Here is an 18588-nt window from a genome sequence, read left to right on the forward strand (position 1 = left end):
TACCATTTTTCACTTTTTTTTACTTTGGAAAAAAGAACACGTTTTATATGGATTCAGATATAGAGTAAAGTCATATGATGGAAAATAACATTAAAATGACGGGGTTGCCTATTGATACCAATCCCCACATCAAAATCGATGAAGGAGCTGAAAGGGATAGTCAAATGCAGAACCCGATTTCACTAGTACAACTTAATCATGGGAGCCCCGCAACAACAGAAACTACAAACATACAGGCAACCCCATCACATCACAATAGAACATCCTCCTTCTCTGGCTCTGAACATGAATACAAGTATACCACAGCTTCGCCTAGAAGAACATCAGCAAGTTCGACCATCTCTGTCTTAAAAAGTAAAGATTCAGCTTCGGATCAAACATTCAGTTGTTATGATCACCCAAAACCAACAATTGGGAAGTCAAGTCCAGCTTCAAGGTCACATTCCCATACTAAATTATCGGAGTTAGCCCACAAAGTTTCGGACTTTTTATTTTCAACACGTCGAAGTATCGATTTGCACACGACAAATTCGTCTTTTTCAAATGATCCAAAGAATTTAAATAATCTCAGTGATTCATCAACAGCATCGCCTATAGCTTCAAGGGAAAATTCGCATGTATCCTTGACATCATTAGCACGCACTGGCGGTCGCCAACTCAAAACTAAAAGACGCAGTTTCCTTATGAGGCCCACCTTAAGTCCTTCACGTACAAGTGATACCAAAGACCCGCTTGGTAATTATATACTCGATCCGCCATCATCCAATCCTCTATCTCCAATCTCAAATGCTTCATTGGGTTTACCATCTAGCAAAAATTCCGCTTGTCATTTTGCTTGTTCCGAGAATGAGGAGATAAGTAGGCGCAACTCACATGTAAAGGAAACACATTATGTTCACGTCGAGTACGATCCTATTACACGTAAGAGAGTGTTGAACACTTACGAAATTTTGAAAGATCTAGGTGCAGGTCAACATGGTAAAGTCAAGCTCGCAAAAGATATAGCCACGGGCAAACTTGTTGCAATCAAGATTGTTGATCGAACAGGGAAGCCCGCTTTAATGTTAAGTCGACTTTCCAGAGGCACTTCCCAGACTCAAGAAGATAAAATCAGAAGAGAAATTGCTATAATGAAAAAGTGTGATCATCCACATGTTGTTAAGTTAATCGAGGTCTTGGATGCTGAAAAGTCCAGAAAAATATATATGGTTCTTGAATACCTCGAGAAGGGGGAAGTAAAATGGCAAAGAACAGCTGAAGAAGTTTTTCAGATCGTACAAGAAACGAGTAAGCCACAGAAGCATATCACATTAAAGGAATGTATCCCCGAACCACTGTTAACTTTAGATGAAACTAAGAAAATATTTATTGATGTTTTAAGTGGGTTGGAATATCTACATCATCAGGGAATAATTCACAGAGACATAAAACCTTCTAATCTGTTAGTGAGCAAAGATAACGAAGTCAAAATTTCTGATTTTGGTGTTTCCTTTGCTTCAAACTTGGATCGAACAAAGCAGGATGATTTAGAGTTGGCGAAAACTGCAGGGACCCCCGCCTTTTTGGCTCCTGAGCTATGTTCTTCAGAAGATAGACGCTCTAAGGTCACGTATAAGATAGATATATGGGCACTTGGTGTAACATTGTTTTGTCTATTATTTGGCGATTTACCATTTTATGCAGAGTCAGAGTACCAACTTTTTAAAAAGATCAATAAAGAAGAACCACGATTTCCAGATATGGCATGCTGGCATGTTGCATCTCAGTTACCCACTTGTGATTTCAATATTGTTAAAGACTTATTGATGAAGCTACTTGATAAAAATCCTGACACCCGTATTGAAATTGAAAACATAAAGTCACATCCTTTTGTTCGTCAATACTGGAAAGAAAAGAAAACTTGTAATGAGTATGCGGGATGGAGAAAGGATATGAAAATAGACGTCAGTAACGAAGAAGTAGATGACGCAATTGTTGGATTAGGCAATAGGATAAAAAAACGTATCAGTGAAGCATTTCGAAGAAGGAAAACAAATGAACATAAAGATAGCAATGCTTCAGATGCTGAAACTAGTAAATCCCCATCTAAGGAAACCTTGGGTGGGTTAAGAAGTTATGCCCTGGCTGAATTGAAAGACGACTGCAGCTATATTTTATCAGAAGAAACACCTAGAAGTAGTTCACAGGTTTCATTGTCACTTCTAAACGAGAATTTGTCATCTCGACCTACCACTTTGATATCAATTGAGAATGTATCAGGATATAGCTCGACGAACATGGGCAGTGCATCAAGTATGGAAGAAAATAAAAATTTGAATGATATTGCTGAAGAAGCAGAGAAACATGATTCTAGGGAGATAAATAGAAGCGAGCTTCAGGAGCATACTAAACATGAACGGTTTGCTACAACTGCTAATCTTTCATCTTTTGAGATGCAAAACTCAAGTACCCTTGGATGCTCGAATAAGACTGTCAATGGAGATAACTTTGAGGATGGCGAATACGATTATCGCAAAGAATTAACAGATGGCGGCAACCCTGAAAGCGTGAACTTAACCGTTAATCCCAGCTTTGCGTCATTAGATAGTTTTTATGATGATTCATATGCAAAATTTTTGAGTCCTGGTTCCGGCGGCTCGATTGTTCAGCCTAGCAGAGGAAGTGGCAACCGTATACCTGTTCGCATTCACAGTAACTCTAATAGGGGCTCTCCAAACCTGCAACCTTCTAACGGATCATATGAAGGTGCATTAACATTTGATGCATTGGGCTTAAATAGAAAAGATTCAAGCAGTCCTACAAATTTCCAGTATATTCATAATCCAAATGTTTCAAGTTTAAACAGTCTTAGGGGTAAGTCCTTGAAGGTCATCACTCCTCCAAATCAACCTTCTTCAAACTCCATAACCAGGAGCCCTGCAATGATGAGAAACCAACTAAAGGCAGCATATGCTAATCCTATGATAAGCAATCAGAATTGCCGAGTCTCCAATGGAAGTGGGGATCACACAAAATCAAGCAAAGAAAAGAGCACCAGACCTTCCGCATTTGTTGACTCAGATAGTGATAGCGATAGTGGCAGTGATTCTCCGATTCAGTTTAACAAAAAGTCGGATTCCACTTTCAGCTTTACGCAACGAAGAGTTAATATTACCAATGATGCTATTAAGAACAATGCACCTGTTTCGAGAAGAGCGATATTTACTAATAGTGATGATGAGACTGATGCCGATAACGACGATCTCGAAGATGACAGTACTGTTGACTTCTTTGCCAAACGCAGCATCAAACCGGGTCCAGAAAGCAGATCAATGAATGCATCCCCTTCGGCAGTAGCTCCTTCTGCCATCTACAAAGCACCTGCTAATTCTAATGTTCAGCTTCATACGCCACCATTGTTAGCAAAAAGTTCAATTTATGGAACCAAACTCAACTTGCTTTATCACAATGACGATAGTGATGAAAGTGAGGAGACAGATTTATCTGGAGATGAGCTTATATTAAGCTTTGGTAAGCCCAAAAATAATACCAAGATTGACAGTAGGAATGTTGCAATGGATAGATCCTTTTCATCAACAGCAGATGTTGTTGATGTTCCCGAAAGTATCATTAAGAAAAGTATGAACGTTAATCAGCTTTCACAATCTAACGTTGTGGTTAATAGTCATGGTGGCATTGTTGACGAAGTAGTTGATCTGAGCATCGATGATGATAATTATTTAGGTAACCGTTAAACCAATCGATTATCTATTTCGTTTCCTTCATCAGTTTTTTATTTTTCTTTTTGGTGTATATGCTCGAACTGCTTTTTTTGAAGCAATGGTTTAATACTATACATTTAACTATCTTATACAGCTAATCATCAATCAGCTTACAAATCTATTTACTACATTATTATTCTTAAACGAGGATTTAAACATATCTAAAAGCATATGACTGTCGTAATTTGTTTCTGTTGTAGATTGAACGGTCAATTTTACCTTGATGTCAGTCTCGGGGTCAAGTAAATCATCCAGCCTTCCCTCTAATGCGAACTCTAAACAATCTTCAAATTCGTCAACATACAATGAGACATGAAACACAAATTTGTCTTCATCGAGCTTCCCTGAATGCAAATAATATATAGTTGTAATCTCTTTCCATAAATTGATAAAACTGATCCATTTACGTCTGATCGTTCTAATGAAAGAGGCTGTCTCCATGTATTCAATATTTTGTTCGTGAGAATTAATGAATCTATCGACTAGAGATGAAAATGGGAAGAATCTTTCCGCCTTATATACAAATACACTGACCTTGTAATTCGAAGCAATGGGTATAAACTTTACCTGAAGAACATCTGATATTAATAAAACAATTGGGTCTGCCCCGAGTATTTTCACTTTCTTAGATGACTCAAGACTTTCTAATTTCCGCTTCTTCTTCTTGAGGTCACCCAAAGAAGGAATCTGCTTCCTATAAATTTCCTCTTTAAGTTCAGCAACCTCTAATTTTAGTTGGTCTCTAATATTTTGCTTCTCTATTATCAATTTCTCCTTATCCTCAACAATACTAGTATACTTTTGATTTTTTTCTTTCGTAGAATCGTGTTGCTGTTCAATTTCCACAAGTTGCTTCCTTGCATCTTTGATTTTATTCATATTACTAATGCTCAGGTTGCTCTTCAAAGAGTTAATTTTTTGAATAATTTGATCCAGCAGAACTTTTTGTTCAATCATCTTCTGTCGTTCAATCAAAACGTTTTTTCTCCAATCAATGGCAACACCTAAATCGCTTTCCAATTGTTCATTGGATCGCTCGTAAGATATCGATAATTGGTTCAATAGACTTGTCACAAACCTCAAATTCTGGCACTTGGATTGTTTCCTGGTAAAAATAGCAATCGCTTGGTAATTAGTGCAGAGATCATTCTTTACTTCTTCGGCTTGTTGATAATATTCTCTGATTGCTGTTGGATTCGACTCAAGAAAATCATTAGAAAAAGTGTTAACCATCGTTGAGATTGACTGAATAGAGGAGCGGTATTGGTTTACCAAATGTACTAGATAATGGTAATACGGAATATTTGAGCAGGCATCAATATAGTCAATGATATTTGTTCTTTTAGTGTTTATGGATGAAGGGGTCGATAAAGAAGAAGTTGAATCGGCAACCGATGGAGATCTGGGGTTATGTGTTGGATCAATTTCAGAAAGTAATGATAATGTGTTTTGAATTTCACTTTCAGACGGACCAATATGATCAAAAAACTGAATGCCAACATCATTTAGAAACACATCAAGTGAAACGTTTAGGTGGTTATCATCTGTAAAAGAATTATCAGAATCATAAGCGCCGTTCTCCGTAGAATCACCAGTGATTTCAGCGAGAGGTACGATTTCTGTTCCTATTAATGATGTTTCCAACTCACTTGAATCTGGTACATCATTGGTGGAACTATTTGCAGAATCATCATGAAAAATTTGAGGCTCCAATTGGGTTACTATACTCTCTTCTGTTTGTCCATTTCCAATAGCTCTAATGTCTTGCTGAAGTTTCATTTTCCCACTGGAGTCGGAAGATATATTAATCATGTTTTCTTTATTCTCGACCTCTACTCGACTAAAATTATCTGTAGACGCACTTGTAGAAGGTTCTGAAACTTCCTCCACTGTAGTCAATTTATCTTCAGAGCTTGACTGCTGCTCTGATTCTTTTTGAAGGAAAAATGTATCTCTATCAACTGGTTGGGTGAATTCCATTTCTTGATTGTCATCATTTTTTTCATTAACATGGGTGTTTGGCTCAAGTTGCAATTTATCACTATGAATTGGCTCTGTAAACTCCATCTCAGTAAACTCCTCTGTTTTCTCTTGCAATGCCTGTGTGGGAACAGACTCAGAAGTTGAGGGAGAGTGTCCCATCAAGCTTCCAAGATCTCTTTTAGTTGGGTGAAAATCAACTTTATCTTCTCTACGAAATTCTGGTTCACTGTCCAGCTGTTTAACTATTGCTGTGGTAGAGCCGCTGAATGCCCCAGAGCGATCGCTTGGCAGCTCTTTTATCGGCTGTGTCAATTCCATACTCATTTCCTCTGGTAGATCATTCTGCGAAAATCTCTTATTGTCAATCCTGGGCCCGTCATCCTGCAAGTCTTTAGTTTGAGCTGTTTCGGTGAATTCCATTTCACTTTGGTCATTATCCTCAACCTCATTAAAAAGATCTCGAAAATTTTCTATTGTAATATTATTACCACTGTCTTGAGTTTGTACATTATGTTGCTCTTTCACAAGCTCTTGTTGTTTTAAAATCTGTTGTGTGAGTTCAATACTCATTTCCATAGTTTGAGTATCTTCATCAATAATAAAATCATTTTGAGTACTTGTCAGATTAGGCTCAATATTCTCATGAGCAGTTTCCAAGTTGTTAGGAGCTTCGTGTTGATTCGGTGCGTCATAAATCTTTCCAATATATTGTGAGGTGCTTAGTTTCTCGTTACCTGATGCCTGATTGGAACTCTTCCTCTTAGAGCTCGAGTTCTCATCACATTTCCTGTAATCAATCTTATGTAAAGTTACTTCTGGTGCAAAAGACACCCGTCTCTTCTCTTTCAAATATACATCAGATGACAAGCTTATTGTATTATTCTCACCTAACTTTTGTTTTAGAATACTTCGAACAGGGACTAATGTGTGCCTTCTGTTTGGAATATAAAAGGCATGATCCCCGTTAAATGGTAGCGAAAGACGTCTTATTTCTTTGCCTCTGGCTTCTTTGGTTATATCATCCATATTTCGGGTTGTGGTGCCAAAATTATACAGAAATAAACGGTTGTACATTTTATAAATGTAAACAAAAAAGTAACTATGAATATCGCTAATACTGATTTTTACAACATTTACTTTTGTCGTGTTTGGCTATTATCATGTTAAACAGTACCTTCCGAGTTATTCTTTGCTTTTAAAAAAAAAGGTGCTGGAGTTAATTAAGCTCAAAGAAATGTTCTTGATATATCAATCGTTCTTGATACAATCTATCTTGCTTTTTAGAGCCATTAAATGTACTTAACAATGAAAGAAACCCAAAGAAATATATTTCAAAATTTGGAATTTAAAGGGGTATTTTGCCAAAACATTATACATTTCCAAATGACCTGTTCTATCCGGTAAATATGTGTATAGGTTTATTATGAAATATAATCTAGCTTTTAATAGTAAATACTCGTGTTATTTATACAAGTTATCAGTTATAAATTTTCTAAAAATGCTCAACTTTGAATTTCCAGGTACCGGTGTTTGCCTCATAACCTAAGTACTGAGTATTTGGAACTGATTTAAGTTTGTTGATGTGCCTGACTACAGCAGGATGCTTAGGATCGGTTATAATACCTTTTCTATCCTTTGTACTTGGGTAACAACCTTCCAGGGAAATGATTGCAGGTACGTTGAAACCTTCTCCAACTTTAGGTTTGGTGGAAACGTCAGGGTAAACAACACATTGTTTTTTTTCAAAAACTATGAGATCACCAATACTTGACAAAGGGATAGTAGTCAAATCAACGGGGTAAACAAACTCTACTTGTCCTATACCATTTTTTCCCACAGTGAAATTCTTGACAGATATTAACTTTTCGGGTTCGTAGGATGACAATTCTTTAAATGAAGGAATTGTAAAGTAACCATCGGGTAGAAATGGTGTCTCCTTTCTGGTAGTTTCTTTTATGTCAATCTCATTGTCAACGTTCTTCTTTTCACCCATGTTGTTAATAAATCCAGACTTTTTCTCGTCTTCGGCAGCTGGTGGTGGAGTAGTTAGTGGCTTGATACTATCAATTTTTGAAGTTTTCTCTGGTTTTTCAATTTCATCCTTCTTTGCCGTTAAGAATGTATCTGAAGAAACTTGAGAAGGTAAATCCGCCTTCAATGAGATATTCTGAGATTTATCATTAGGACCTTCAGACAATAGGTTGGACTCTTGATTCTTTTGGATCAACAATTTAGTCAATTTTTTGGAACGTGAGAATAACGGGTTGGAAAGGATTAATTTATCAGTTTCTGCATTGGATATTGCCTTCAATTCGGCGGAATCTTTAATCACTTGCTCAACCGCAGAGTCAGAAACATTTGAGACACCAATAGCTCCCTTTGGTTTACCAATAATAGATTCGGAAGTACTAAATAGTGGCTTTGGTGATAATCTGTAGGCAGCAACAAGAGATACCTTCTTTTTCTCAACATCTTTGATTGGGGTGGCAATAGGCTTCTCCGGAACGGGAACAACAGGATTGACAAGTACGTTATTTAAATTATTGAACAAAGCCCCAGACCCGTATGGATTCTGGTTAGATTGGGCAATAATTTGCTGTTGTTGAAGCTGTTGTTGAGGCTGCTGTTGGCCACCAAATAATCCTCCAGTAGAGGAGCCACCCAGTGTATTGTTATTGTTATTTCCGAACAATCCGCCAGAAGTACCACCGGTTGTTCCATTATTACCAAAGAGGCCACCTGTTGCTCCACCAGGCTTTGCACCAAATAGACTACCTCCAGTAGTGCTGGTATTGTTATTACCAAATAGTCCACCACCAGTGGTTCCAGCCGGCTTATTACCAAATAAACCTCCGCTTGTGGCGCCAGCATTATTGCCACTATTACCAAATAGACCTCCACCAGAGGTTGTACTAGAGGGCGTTGTGCCACTACCAAATAGTCCACCACCATTTGCAGGTTTGGCTCCAAAACCAGTGGAAGCCGCATTGTTATTACCAAATAGACCTCCACCTGTTGTGGTACCAGCAGGCTTTGCACCGAACAGACCACCGCCTGTATTGCCTGCATTGTTGTTTCCAAATAGACCTCCTCCAGTAGCACCGGCCGGTTTGTTACCAAATAATCCACCACCTGTAGTACCAGTATTATTGCTGTTATTACCAAAGCCAAAACCAGTCGATCCTGCTGGTTTAGCTCCAAAACCAGTGGAAGCAGTATTGTTATTACCAAAGAGGCCCCCACCTGTTGTGGTACCAGCAGGCTTTGCACCGAACAGACCACCGCCTGTATTGCCTGTATTGCCTGCATTGTTGTTTCCAAATAGACCCCCTCCAGTAGCACCTGCCGGTTTGTTACCAAATAATCCACCACCTGTAGTACCAGTATTATTGCTGTTATTACCAAAACCAAAACCAGTCGATCCTGCTGGTTGTGCACCAAAACCAGTGGAAGCAGTATTGTTATTACCAAAGAGACCACCGCCGGAGTTGTTGTTAGTGTTAGAACCAAACAAACCACCACCAGAAGAAGCGTTGTTGTTATTACCACCAAACAAACCACTACCAGTGTTGGTATTGTTACCAAACATATTACCACCTGAAGCATTGTTATTTCCAAACCCCCCTGCAGTATTGTTAGCAGCAAATGGGGAAGAAGTGTTGCTGCCTCCAAAAAGGCCACCGCCAGCATTGGTATTGGTTGAGCCAAAGCCTCCAACATTAGAATTGTTGTTGTTTGAGCCAAACAAACCCCCGGAGTTATTATTATTGCCACCAAAAAGGCCACCCCCCGAGGCGTTGTTATTACCAAAACCACCTGCAGTACTAGTATTACCAAAGGAAGTACCAAACCCACCAGCTGTGTTGTTGCTATTATTATTACTACCAAAGAGACCACCTCCAGTGGTAGTACCAGTTGGTTTAGCACCAAAAAGTCCACCTCCCGAGGTATTACTACCGAATCCACCAAAACCAGTCGATGAAGCATTAGCGGTGCCAAAGCCACTTGGACCAGCTGCACCAGCTGCACCAGCATTGCCACTACCAAATCTTCTACCTTCTAGATAATCTTGAACTCTTAATTCTTCAAACGAATAGTTCTTATATTCAGGCATGGCAGTAATGGATTGATAGTAAGAGGTACCTAAAGTCGGGTCTCTCTCCATAAATGGTTTGAAGGGAACAGCTGCAGTGCCTTTGTTTTGATTACCACTCATGGAATTGAATCCAGAGCCAAATGTGCTATTCGCAGGTGCACCAAATCCTCCCATTCCTGGGTTTGCAGCGTTGTTACTTGACCCAAAGAGTCCACCAGCCGTAGAAGTGCCTGCATTATTGTTTGCACCAAATGGAGAAGGTGTACTACTAGCACCAAATGGAGAAGACGTGGAATTTTGTGCACTGCCAAATAATCCACCGCCAGTATTGTTGGAAGTTGCGCCAAATCCAAAACCACCAGAGTTGTTTCCACTGGTATTGTTAGCAGTATTCCCACCAAAGAGGCCACCTCCAGTATTAGTGTTGTTATTAGCACCAAAAATGCTGTTCCCTGCTTGATTGGCACCAGTATTGTTAGCACCTACAGTGCCGCCTCCACCAAAGGGAGAATTGTTTGCACCAAATGAGGTATTGTTAGCAGCACCAAAGCCACCAAAGCCAGACGTGCCCGAGGATGGTCTTCCAAACATCGTTTACAGTTAAAGAGTGATGCTAGGTGCTTTAATGAAGTGTAGTAAAGATAATTCCAAACAGCTTTCTAAAACCACATACTCTGAGAAAACATAAATCGGAAAATTCATGATTTGTATATTATGAAAAAAAAAAAAAATAAAGAAAAATAAAAACAAGTTGAGTTTCGAGGTGAGGAAATTTCTCATAGGTGAAAGCGCCGATTCTCCCTGTAAATGGTGATGGCTCAGCAGCAATATGGAAATTGGGCTACATATTATACATAGTTTTCAGAAATAACTTTGCATTAAATATGATTCTTCTTATATACTGCTCACAGATTATTGGTCTTTCCCAATCACTATGTGGATTTAAGAAAGAATTGTGAACAAAACAAGGAGGAAACATAACAGAGACGACGAAGTAAGGGTAGGGGAACCATTGTGTGTGTTAGATGAGGTAGATATAGTAGAGACCGAGGTACTTGAAGAGGCGACGTTGGTGTTACTGGAGCCTGTTGGTGATAGTGTCTCATATGAGGCCCCCTTGATCTTTTGGGAATCAATGGTGATCAGCTCATTTTGAAGAATCGTCATGCTTCCACCAGGAATACATGTACTCAATGGTTGTGAGACTTGGTTACTAGCAGATACTTGGTTACTAGCAGGTACTTGGTTACTAGCAGATACTTGGTTACTAGCGGAAACACTGGTACCACAAACCGTGGGTACTTCGGAGTATATGAGGGTGCTGTCTGACGTGTATGTGTGATAAACATGGCCGTTCAAGAGGGCGCCAGCTGCACCTCCATACATGACTGGGTATATCAACCCTTGGGGGTAATATCTATTGCCAGAGTATCTTACAGGGTATCCGTATTGGTAGTTATGTCCATTGTATATGTACCTCCCTGCATGGCCGTTGCCCGCAAATGCGTTATATGGGGGTGGTGAGCCATTATTTCCTGCTTCATATGGAGGAGGCGGGTCGTTGTGGTTGTTATTGTTATTGTTATTGTTGTTATTTGAGCCACCCTTTTCTCCCGAACCACTGCCAGAACCACCCTTTTCTCCAGAACCACTACCAGAACCACCAGAACCACCCTTTTCTCCAGAACCACTGCCAGAACCACCAGAACCACCCTTTTCTCCAGAACCACTGCCAGAACCACCAGAACCACCCTTTTCTCCAGAACCACTACCAGAACCACCAGAACCACCCTTTTCTCCAGAACCACTGCCAGAACCACCCTTTTCTCCAGAACCACTGCCAGAACCACCAGAACCACCCTTTCCTCCCGAACCACTACCAGAACCACCAGAACCACCCTTTTCTCCCGAACCACTGCCAGAACCACCAGAACCGCCCTTTCCTCCCGAACCACTACCAGAACCACCAGAACCACCATGACTTCCACTACCAACATGCCCACCACTACCGCCATGACCACCACTTCCTCGTTTATCCTCAAAGGGAACTAAATTGGTTTGATATGGCATCACTGATACCAACGTTGGACTTGGTCCAACAACATTGCCAGAGATACTGTTTGCTATTAAAGACATGTGTTACTTGGCAAATAAATCTTCAGAGCTTAATTCTTTCACATGGGTCCAAAATATGTGGAAAATGTGGTTTATTAAAGCGACGGACATTATTCAACTTCTCAGGATCTTAGCTTCGGCGTTATAGCTGAAAAGAATTCAGCCTCTTTCCTAATCTGGAAAATACCTTCTCCGAGGCTTAAATCAATAGTCACGCTATTAACGGAGAATAACAAAACCCTAATGGTTTGGTTCTTCCAATGTCGTCATTTCGTCAATGTCGGGCAGCTCATACTGTTGCATGGGGATATCCCAATAGTGGTGGAACCAAAATTACATAATTTGAGGACCTATCGCGTCGTCACAACTTATACACGCATCTTAACTATACCTGATTAGATTGGAAATTTTGAGGAAATACACATCTCTACCTTTGGGTTTAAAGTCACATACATTGATGGAAAAGTTACTCACCATATCACTACATAAGGTTATGAACAGAATAACGAGAACAAGAATGATTGGGAACTCCCATTGATTTATTGGAAGTCCATTATTATTCTTGTTCTAGTAAGAGATGAGAAAGAAATCAACTCTATTGGTAACATAGATTTATGATCACATAGTCTTTTGTTTCGAATTTTTTTTTTTTTTTTTCTATCCGCTAAAAATTCTTTGCTGGAACAGTTCATGAAAGGAAACTTTTTGGTGTCGCACCAATTTTTTTCGGTGGTGACATTAAATTTGGCGTCAGATTTCATAGTTATGGTCGTTTTGTTCACCTTACAAGAAGCTGTCATTAATAACAGGTGAAACATGGGTATCAAAGGTTTGAATGCACTAGTGAAGGAACATGCTCCGCATGCAATTTCGTCATGTGAGATGAAAGGGTTGTTTGGTCGTAAAATTGCAATTGATGCATCGATGTGCCTTTATCAATTTTTGATTGCGGTTCGTCAACAAGATGGTAATATGCTTACCAATGAATCTGGGGAAACCACTTCCCATCTAATGGGGTTTTTCTATAGGACTATTAGAATGGTCAGCAATGGTATCAAGCCCTGTTATGTGTTTGATGGTAAACCACCAGTATTGAAAGGAGGTGAGTTGGAGAAGAGATTAAAGAGGAGGGAAGATGCCGAAAAGAAAGCCGAGGAAATGAAAGAAACTGGTACTGTTGAAGAGCTACAAAAATTTGAGAGGAGGACGGTTAGGGTCACTAGGCAACAGAACGAGGAAGCCAAGAAATTGCTCAAGTTGATGGGTATTCCTTATGTTGAGGCTCCTTGCGAAGCTGAAGCTCAATGTGCCGAACTATCCAAGTCGGGGAAAGTCTACGGTGCTGCATCTGAAGATATGGACACCTTATGTTACTCGCCGGGGCATTTCCTCAGAAATGTAACTGCTGCAGAATCAAGGAAACTTAAGATTGAGGAGTTCGACATTGAGAAAGTGTTGGAAGGTTTCCAGATGGATATCAACACATTTGTGGATTTGTGTATTCTATTGGGCTGTGACTATTGTGAAACCATTAGAGGTATTGGACCAGTTACTGCATTGAAATTGATTAAAGAGCACGGATCTATTGAAAATATTATTAAAGCAATCGAGGGGAATGAGAAGTCGAAATACAAAATCCCTGAAAACTGGCCTTTTAATGAAGCAAGACAGTTGTTTCTCAATCCTGAGGTAACACCTAGTGGAGACGTTGAACTGAAATGGGTCGAGCCTGATATTGAAGGTTTGATTGAATATATGGTCAAAGAAAATGGCTTCAGCGAACAAAGAATCAGAGAAGGTGCAACCAAGTTGTCCAAAGCGCTCAAGGGGGGAACACAAGGTCGGTTGGATGGCTTTTTCAAGGTAACTTCTACGAAGAGAGTGGCAAAGGAGGAGGTGAAAAAGACCACAACTAAGAGAAAGAAGAAATAGCAATTGTGTATTATTACCAGATATTGTATAAGAGTAACTATGCTAAGGGAACTTTATCAATAATAACCAAACACGTTTTCCCAGAAAAACAAAGAAAGCAAGATATTGGAAAGCAAAGGAGAGAAAATTGTCCAAAAGAATCAGATAAACCAGATACAAGATACCGTATTTTAAGATTCGAACCAATATTCGATTGAAGACTAACTTGTTTTGAGTTGGTGGTCTCTCCCACCCAATGGTTGGGGGGTTTCTGACATAGACTCTTGTGTTGCTCCACTGAACGGAAACATTCTAGAGAACATGGATGCCTTTTCTGCCATAAACGAAGTCGACATGTTCGTTGTCTCCCTGGCCTTCTGGACAAATTTCTTCATAGTGTTATTAATACCGGAAATGTACCTCAAAATAGCAACAGCAGGCCACGGAATAGATCTGAATATAGGCAATACATTACCGTAGAAAGGAAGCTTAACCTCACCCCTACAACCGTAACTGACAGCCCGTATCACGTGATTTGCGACATACCTTGGATCCAATTCAGGTGCAAACAAGGTAGACGGCGTCCGAACACCTCCAAACAGGTATGTTTTCAATTGACCCGGACATACTAGTAGAGTTTTGACGCCGCATGTATTGAACGTTGGCGGACCAAGCTCGTAATTCAAGCTCTCATGCAAGGTAATCAATCCCGATTTTGAGGCACCATAGACACTCAATCTCGCTGGAGACATGTAACCTAAAGTGGAGGCTATGGTAACAATATAACCTCTTCTCTTATCTAGCATGCCGGGCAAAAATGTTTTAATTGTGTAAAAACTCGACAAGAGATTGACTGCCAGTGTCGTTTCTATTTCATCGAAACTTAAGTTCAAGAGGGTGTTTCCTGTTGTTATCCCAGCATTGTTAATAAGGACCGTCACTTGTCCGACCTCCATTCGTACCTCGTTCCCCCTCTCCTTTACCATATCTGGATTGGACACGTCGCAATAGTAGTAGTGTACACCTTCCACATAGTTTTGGTTGTCCTTTCCAGGGAGGTTAATGTCAAAGACAACAACTGTTGCTCCCTTCTGGCGAAATGCACTGGCAAGCTCCTTCCCCAAGCCTGACGAGCCGCCAGTGACTAGAACAATATCTCTACAAGGGTCAAAGAGCATTCCTACAAAAACTCTCGATGTCTCCAGCAATAGCCAATTTGTCCGATATACACACCATGTCAAAGGGCCGGTCATTGGATTGCCTGGAAATGCTGTATATCTGTTATTAAGGACAAAGAGCACCGTAATTGTATTGCCATTGTGCAAACTACCGAGCCTTTTCCCTCTTTTCGTCATCCTCAGCCCGTTCCCGTTCGGAATTCTCAGTGGTGATTTTCTGTGGAGAAGGAATATGTTCCATTTCTTTCCATTTCATTGTAGACTTTTTGTTTTCTTCTGTGTATACTGAAATAGGGAAGGATACCACAAAGACATAGTTACTAGACTCTATTAAGCAATGCCACCAGCTAATATGCCACCACAGGTTCTTCGAGTGAAGCGGAAAAGAACAGATGATCCATTACAGGCCCTTGTTATGGAAACACAACGTCGTTCTATAAAACGACCACGTTATGTCTTCAAGCTACAGCGGACAGAGGAAAACGATATTAAGGATGACACCACAATACTGACGGCAAGCAATGGATTGGAGAGCAGCAAACCTGTCTTCAAAATTCCCAAAGCGCCAACTAAAGGTGTCGACAGCAATAGCCTCAAAAATCCCTTTATTGATGGATCGGCCAAGCCAAAAGGTGATACGTCGCCGGAAGAGGCGAATCCTGAGCTAAGTCCGCAACTACTCGACATGTTGAATGACTATTTGAAAGAACACGATGAGACTGCCGTTAAAAGTGATGTGAGATTACCAAAGAGAAGGCAATCCAGTATAATACGTGAGATGGAATCCAAGAATGGTGGCCGGCCTGTTTTCGACAAGGAGGAGGTTTACAATAACTCCAATTCCAATGCAATCAGTGATGTCTTACATGAGGGAGACGAGACTGAGGACTCAGAATATGTTTACGATGTTTATTATCGAGACAAGGCAGTTAGCGATCAATGGGACCAGGAAAGAATAGGGTACATTCGATACGACGATGAGGCCTTTGATGTCTTGGACGACGACGGAGACGATGACATGATGCAGACAGATGATGAGGACTCGAACGACGAAAACTTTTATAGGAATGACTATCCAGAAGACGAGGATCTTGATTTTGATGACAAAACAGAGAGTGAATTGGAATCCATGGGGTTAGAGGAGCCAAGTGACGACCAGGATGATGAGTTTGATATACTAAACAACCGAAGAAGATTTTCCAAGCTTGATTTTATGAGGAGTGAAGGTCTAAAAAGCATGAGTGAAGATGAATACGAACGACTAGCTGCTGAGATTGATGAAAAACCGTCTCTCTGGGGCAGATCTCCAGACGGACTCGATACCACGGATTCCTACATGGATGACGAACCTGGTAATCGTGGTGCTGGCGATTCTGGCGAAGAAGACGATGATACTCAAGATTTCCCGCGTAATGAATTCTTCAAGTCCGATAGGGACGACCCAATTGCTGTGCACCGTGATAAGATATTTGGGAAACTACAGCACATGATCGAGCGTCAGAGCTAGTAATTCATGGGTCGTTCGTTACCCCACCACCTTGTACAGTAAGCAAAACGTAGCTGGTGATATTGGCCAGCCGTGTATAGACTAATCCACACTTTTTAATTACTCGGAGGTAGCATCTGTAGGGAAATATCCGATTTTTTGTCTTTTCGCTCCTGTGTGAAGATTGCCATTTTCGTTTTCCCAGAGGAATAAATGAGTGGTGTGCGTGCCACCAATCTTCGATATTATGTAAAATATATATAGATACAGATATACACAAAGACGCATATACACATAGATATAACCCGTGCATACACCCGACGGAAACAAAGATTCGTGTTTTTTTGGAAATATAAACCAGCTTGAGAGTAGTAACCGATATAACTAGAAATGTCATTGAGGGGAGTGGGAAAAGCATTATACAGAACCCCATACCAAATGTTTGGACAGAAATCGTCCGATGATGTTATTTTCAGACAGTGGGAGCACGATACCAAGACGGCAATAGCAGGGTTGGAATACCTAAAGACAGAGAACATCAAGTGGAAGAAGTTCTGGGAAAAGACCGTTACTAAGTTTTTGCTAATCATTGAAGTGTTTAGAGATTTACACTGTCAATTGGAGGATGCACAGAAAGACACTAAGAAAAAGATGGGTATTGCAAGTAAGCCCAAAGTGTCGGATAAGAATGAGCAGTTTGCAAGCACTACGTTGCACGAGCTAGAAGAGGCAGCTAAACTAGCCAAGTTGATCTACGAAAGAGTTGCTGATATGTCTTTAGAAGCTTCGGCCTCGTTTGTCAGCAAGTGCGATGACATGATCAAGGTTTTGAAGAATGTGGAAAAACTCATGGTTAAGAGGGACCACAAAAAGGTTGACTATGATATTTCTCACAAGAAGCTAGAGGCCTCTTTGAAGCACACCGATTCTGAAAAGGGGAAGATAAAGGTAGAAACAAACCAGAAAAAACTGACAGATATCGAAATCATTTTTAAAGACCTCAACTACAAGGTCAAGCTGATTGTTCCCCAGGTACTCTCTAACTTGTCTGAATTTCTGAGCAAATTAACTTTGAAACTCTACTTTGCAAACACTGATATCTTAGGTTTCATACAGAGAAACATTGAGAAATTTAACAGAATTCATGGAATTGTGAATCAATCGTCCTTGCTAACATATGAAGAAATTGTTAACGATTTCAATATATTGCATTTTCAAGCCCAAAGTAAATTACAAGAACTTGAGCTATTGAAGGATTTTAGCTCGTTAAGGGAGAAAAACTTCTCAACTAAAACAGTTGAACATGTAAACTCTGCGGCTGGAACAGTAATTGATTCCACTGTGAATTTTACATCGACGGTTTACACGAAAGCAACCAAACCAAGTCAAAACTTGAACGTGTCGACAAAATCTTTCAAGATCGACAACCCAGTAAAAACATACAGTAAAAATGGAATGTTTGAATCGGCGCTTGATCCAATTGAGTTTATCCAACAAACCGAATTGGAGAATGGGTTACATGATATTGACTTAGGCAGTATCCAAATGAATTCGCCTAGTGATTTTGCTAATGAGGATTCATCAGTAGCAAGTAATGATAATGGAATAGTATCTCCAAACTCATCACTTTCAGATTCCAATAATTGGATGAAACCGTTGAAAAATTCTACTCTGAATGTGAATAAGGTACGCCCAAATACAGAAGTTCAATCACCTATTTCTCCTGTCTCAGATGTACACTCAGACCTGGCGTCCTCGAAATCCAACAAGACGACTCTAAACACCTCTCTAGAGTATGGTCATATTGCCAATAGCCGTGTAGCCTCGGTTCACATCGACGAAAAAACGAAAACATACAAATATGCTAATGTTACAATAGATAATATCGCTAAACAGATATATCTAGCCATTTCAACTCCTGAAATAGATGATGTGCCGTTAACAACCCCCCGTGGACAAATTCATACCCCCGATAAACTAATAATGCAATTAGTCACTGCAAAAAGTAGTATAACTGCCAATGCTTTTGCAACGTATTCTAACTAACGACGTTTTTCA

The 18588-nt window shown here is 40.0% G+C and overlaps 8 protein-coding genes across 8 annotated transcripts; 4 read left to right on the plus strand and 4 right to left on the minus strand.

Annotated features, from left to right (window-relative positions):
* Positions 1-74: 74 nt before the first annotated feature.
* C5L36_0C05280 (uncharacterized protein) lies at positions 75-3734 on the plus strand (the record flags this gene model as incomplete). Its single annotated transcript, XM_029466214.1, has 1 exon — positions 75-3734. The coding sequence occupies one exon, from the start codon at positions 75-77 to the stop codon at positions 3732-3734; it is 3660 nt and encodes a 1219-aa protein (XP_029322074.1).
* A 132-nt stretch (positions 3735-3866) lies between these two features.
* Positions 3867-6818, minus strand: C5L36_0C05290 (uncharacterized protein; the record flags this gene model as incomplete). Its single annotated transcript, XM_029466215.1, has 1 exon — positions 3867-6818. One exon carries the CDS (start codon positions 6816-6818, stop codon positions 3867-3869), a length of 2952 nt encoding a protein of 983 aa, XP_029322075.1.
* A 418-nt stretch (positions 6819-7236) lies between these two features.
* On the minus strand, positions 7237-10431 carry C5L36_0C05300 (uncharacterized protein; the record flags this gene model as incomplete). The annotated part of the gene is made up of 1 exon (XM_029466216.1): positions 7237-10431. The coding sequence occupies one exon, from the start codon at positions 10429-10431 to the stop codon at positions 7237-7239; it is 3195 nt and encodes a 1064-aa protein (XP_029322076.1).
* A 351-nt stretch (positions 10432-10782) lies between these two features.
* C5L36_0C05310 (uncharacterized protein) lies at positions 10783-11976 on the minus strand (the record flags this gene model as incomplete). The annotated part of the gene is made up of 1 exon (XM_029466217.1): positions 10783-11976. The coding sequence occupies one exon, from the start codon at positions 11974-11976 to the stop codon at positions 10783-10785; it is 1194 nt and encodes a 397-aa protein (XP_029322077.1).
* A 795-nt stretch (positions 11977-12771) lies between these two features.
* Positions 12772-13887, plus strand: C5L36_0C05320 (uncharacterized protein; the record flags this gene model as incomplete). Its single annotated transcript, XM_029466218.1, has 1 exon — positions 12772-13887. The coding sequence occupies one exon, from the start codon at positions 12772-12774 to the stop codon at positions 13885-13887; it is 1116 nt and encodes a 371-aa protein (XP_029322078.1).
* A 200-nt stretch (positions 13888-14087) lies between these two features.
* Positions 14088-15221, minus strand: C5L36_0C05330 (uncharacterized protein; the record flags this gene model as incomplete). Its single annotated transcript, XM_029466219.1, has 1 exon — positions 14088-15221. One exon carries the CDS (start codon positions 15219-15221, stop codon positions 14088-14090), a length of 1134 nt encoding a protein of 377 aa, XP_029322079.1.
* Positions 15222-15381: 160 nt separating this feature from the next.
* C5L36_0C05340 (uncharacterized protein) lies at positions 15382-16551 on the plus strand (the record flags this gene model as incomplete). The annotated part of the gene is made up of 1 exon (XM_029466220.1): positions 15382-16551. The coding sequence occupies one exon, from the start codon at positions 15382-15384 to the stop codon at positions 16549-16551; it is 1170 nt and encodes a 389-aa protein (XP_029322080.1).
* Positions 16552-16920: 369 nt separating this feature from the next.
* Positions 16921-18576, plus strand: C5L36_0C05350 (uncharacterized protein; the record flags this gene model as incomplete). Its single annotated transcript, XM_029466221.1, has 1 exon — positions 16921-18576. One exon carries the CDS (start codon positions 16921-16923, stop codon positions 18574-18576), a length of 1656 nt encoding a protein of 551 aa, XP_029322081.1.
* Between the last annotated feature and the right edge of the window lie 12 nt (positions 18577-18588).

The sequence above is a fragment of the Pichia kudriavzevii genome, chromosome 3 (assembly GCF_003054445.1).
Source record: "Pichia kudriavzevii chromosome 3, complete sequence".
NCBI classification, from domain to species: domain Eukaryota; kingdom Fungi; phylum Ascomycota; class Pichiomycetes; order Pichiales; family Pichiaceae; genus Pichia; species Pichia kudriavzevii.